A 3035-nucleotide genomic window follows, 5' to 3' on the forward strand; every position below is an offset into this window, starting at 1 on the left:
CCCCCCCCCCCCCCCCCCCCCCCGTCCCTGTACGACTGACCAGGGCCCGTCGCGCTTGCCCGTTTCCAAGGGGGCGCGGGGTGAGGTGGCCAGGGGTCTCACAGTATGTGGTGACCAGGTGCTACGTGACCAAATATGTGTCACCTGCCTTTCCACACAGTCCTCCTTAGCCGTCTGGTGATGCCCACTCCTGCATTGTGTGTCCAGATGACATTTTGAATGGGTATTTTCACGTAAACTTGTGGCATGTGAAAAGTTTCAAATAAAGTGGACTTGATTTAGAATAACAGGTGGCGGTGCAATCCTTCCAGTAGGGACCCTCCCTGATGTTTTCCCTGTGACCCTCCCCAGCCCTGGGGCCGTGGGTCAAGGCTGGAGGGCGCTCCTCACCCCTGGCTGTTGTGACGTTGGGGTTACCCAGCAGACACGTGAGACCCAGCGAAGGATCCAGAGGCTGTTTGGGGCTCCCAGGAGGGAGCTGGGTCAGTCCGTGTGTGCCAGGGAGGGAGGCGGCCGGGCACACAGGATGCGGGGACCCGAAGCACCTCTCTGCTCCCCAGCGGCAGCTGGAGCTCTAGCAGCGCCTGGTGACTGGCTGGCGTTAGGTGTTACCCAGGGACCGTGGGGACCAGGTCTGTTTTGTTGATGTCACACATATGTACATACTTAAAAAGTTTTTAAACGGATCTCCGTATCTTTCTTACAAATTTTTTAATGTTTATTCTTGAGAGAGACAGAGTGTGAGCAGAGAGGGGCAGAGAGAGAGGGAGACAGAATCCGAAGCAGGTCCAGGCTCCGAGCTGTCAGCAGAGAGCCCGACATGGGGCTCGAACTCACAAACAGATCACGACCGCAGCCAAAGTCAGATACTTAACTGACTGAGCCATCCAGGCGCCCTTGTATATGTATTTTTAATTGTGGCAAAATATATATATCAAATTTGCTATCTTAACCATTTGTGAGTGTCCAGCACATTCGCACTGCCAGGCAACCATCACCATCGGTTCCAGAATTTTCCATCTTTCCACATGGAGACTCTATCTCTCAGCCTCCTGCTCTCTGTCTCCGTGAGTCTGGTGACGCCAAGGACCTCAGAGGAGTGACAGGATTTATGCTTCCAGGACGGGCTTATTTGCAGCATCTGTTTTAGGCAGGAATGCCCTTCAGCAGACCTGGGCTCTGGGAAAGGGCTGTGGAGTTGGGGGGTGGGTGGAAGGTGCCAACTGAGGCAGAGACCAGGGCGGGCAGGCAGGCATCCAGGGTAGGAGCAGGGACCTGGATTTGGGGGGGCCATGGGCAGAACGCTGCAGGATGGAGGGACAAGGGCGGGGACACCTCCTGAGCTCCCTGCCTGGTCGTCGAGGGAGAGTCGCCCGAGCCTGGTGGCACTCAGCTACCTGCAGGACTCCCCGCGACGGTCCCCTCCGGCCCGGAGCCACTGAGAAACTGAGGGGATGGCGCCCCTGGGGCCTGCAGGGACGTGCCCAGGAGGGCAGGCCTGCCGTCTGCTGAAGCCAGGCTGGGCTGCGGGAGCGAGAAATCCCAGCGGCTTTAGACACACATGTGACCCAGTCGTTAGTGTGACAGGTAAATGGTAGAGGGTGGAACCAGGGCGGGAAGCCATGCAGTATGCCACTGCTGGTGTAGACGAGCCTCCCCAGAGTTGGGGTGTAGACGAGGTACTCATGGCCTCCACGGCAGGTGTTTGGATAGGGTGTGGTGTGGCAGCCTGCCCCAGTTCCCCGCTGCCCACAGCCTTTTCTGGCTGCTGGGATCTTCAGAAGCATATTCACTCAGGTGACGGTGCTTGATGCTGTCTGTCGACCAGGACCTCAGCTGGGCCTGTGGCCGGAATGACTGCGTGTGGTCTCTCCGTGTGGCCTCTCCATGCGGGTTTCCTCCCAAGAAAACCCAGAAGACATGCCTGAGGCTTGGACATCCCGTAACATCACCTCCAGACACTATGTTGACTGAGACGGTCACAGGTGCACCTGATCCAAGGGAAGGGGATACGGCCTGCCCTACCCCCACCCACAGCCCCCGCTGGGGGTCATGGTAAGGGGGGGTGTCACTGGCAGAGCGTGCGGAACAGGAGGCTGGTGTGGCGTGTGTGGTGAGTGCCTCACGGTCGGGGAGGGACACTTTCGTGCAGGACCCTTGTCCACTGGGCCCATTGTCCTCCCCCGGCCTGCGGGACACCATGGAGGAAGAGGGACCTGCCAAGCTGGGAGGACTCATGTTTCCCAGGGGACTCCTGAGCAAATACCCCTGATTTGTGGGAAGCACTGTGCCGTTGACGTCAGTGAAACATGAAGAGCCTGTGTGGCCTGGGAAGTCCTGGCTCCATGGGGTGTGAGGCAGCCTGGCCCCTGTCCCCACGGTCTGAACCTCCATAAAAACTCAAAACGGCCTCAAGTAAGGCTGTTCCTGTGGCGGAAGCCTTGGGAGTCGAGGCTAGAGCAGGGGAGGGATGGCAAGAATGACAAGCTTTGGGGGCGCCTGGGTGGCTCAGTCGGTTAAGGGTCTAACTCTTGATTTTCTGCTCAGGTCATGATCTCACGGTTCATGGGATCGAGCCCTGTGTGTTGGGCTCTGTGCTGATGGTGCAGCCTGCTTGGGCTTCTCTCTCTCTGCCCCTCCCCTGCTTTCTCTGTTTCTCAAAATAAATAAATAAAAACCTAAAACAAAAAAAAGAATGACAAGCTGTGATTGTGTGTCACCAGGAGCTTTGTGCAGGCTTGATTTGTTGCCACATTAGCCTTTCCCAGTGGTACAAGAAAGCGTCTTGGAGCGCTGCCTTCGGGAGCAGAGGGTCTTCTGGGAATTCTTGCAGCCTGCCCGGGGGCCCCACGCCAGTGGGGTGGCGAGTGAGTGAGCGAGCGAGTGTGCTTGTCTCACGCCGTGGATCCTGGGCCAGAAGGTAGCTGGTGTCACGGAGGGTGCTGTCCCTTGGATCTTTCCAGCCAGCTCCGGGGCCTGGGCCGTGGGAAGTTGCCGGATGTGAACTTTGCCCCTTCGCCCCAGCTGCAGCGGCC

The 3035-nt window shown here is 58.1% G+C and overlaps 1 protein-coding gene across 1 annotated transcript in view; it reads left to right on the forward strand.

Moving 5' to 3' along the window:
- Positions 1-2511, forward strand: part of FBXL18 (F-box and leucine rich repeat protein 18) — a 40675-nt gene extending 38164 nt beyond the window's left edge. The window contains exon 5 of the mRNA XM_029947236.1: positions 1829-2511. Within this exon, the coding sequence (XP_029803096.1) occupies positions 1829-1928 (100 nt within the window). The 3' untranslated portion in view covers positions 1929-2511. The remainder of the gene's footprint in view (positions 1-1828) is intronic.
- Positions 2512-3035: the final 524 nt, after the last annotated feature.

This window comes from Suricata suricatta, chromosome 8 (genome assembly GCF_006229205.1).
Source record: "Suricata suricatta isolate VVHF042 chromosome 8, meerkat_22Aug2017_6uvM2_HiC, whole genome shotgun sequence".
NCBI classification, from domain to species: Eukaryota; Metazoa; Chordata; class Mammalia; order Carnivora; family Herpestidae; genus Suricata; species Suricata suricatta.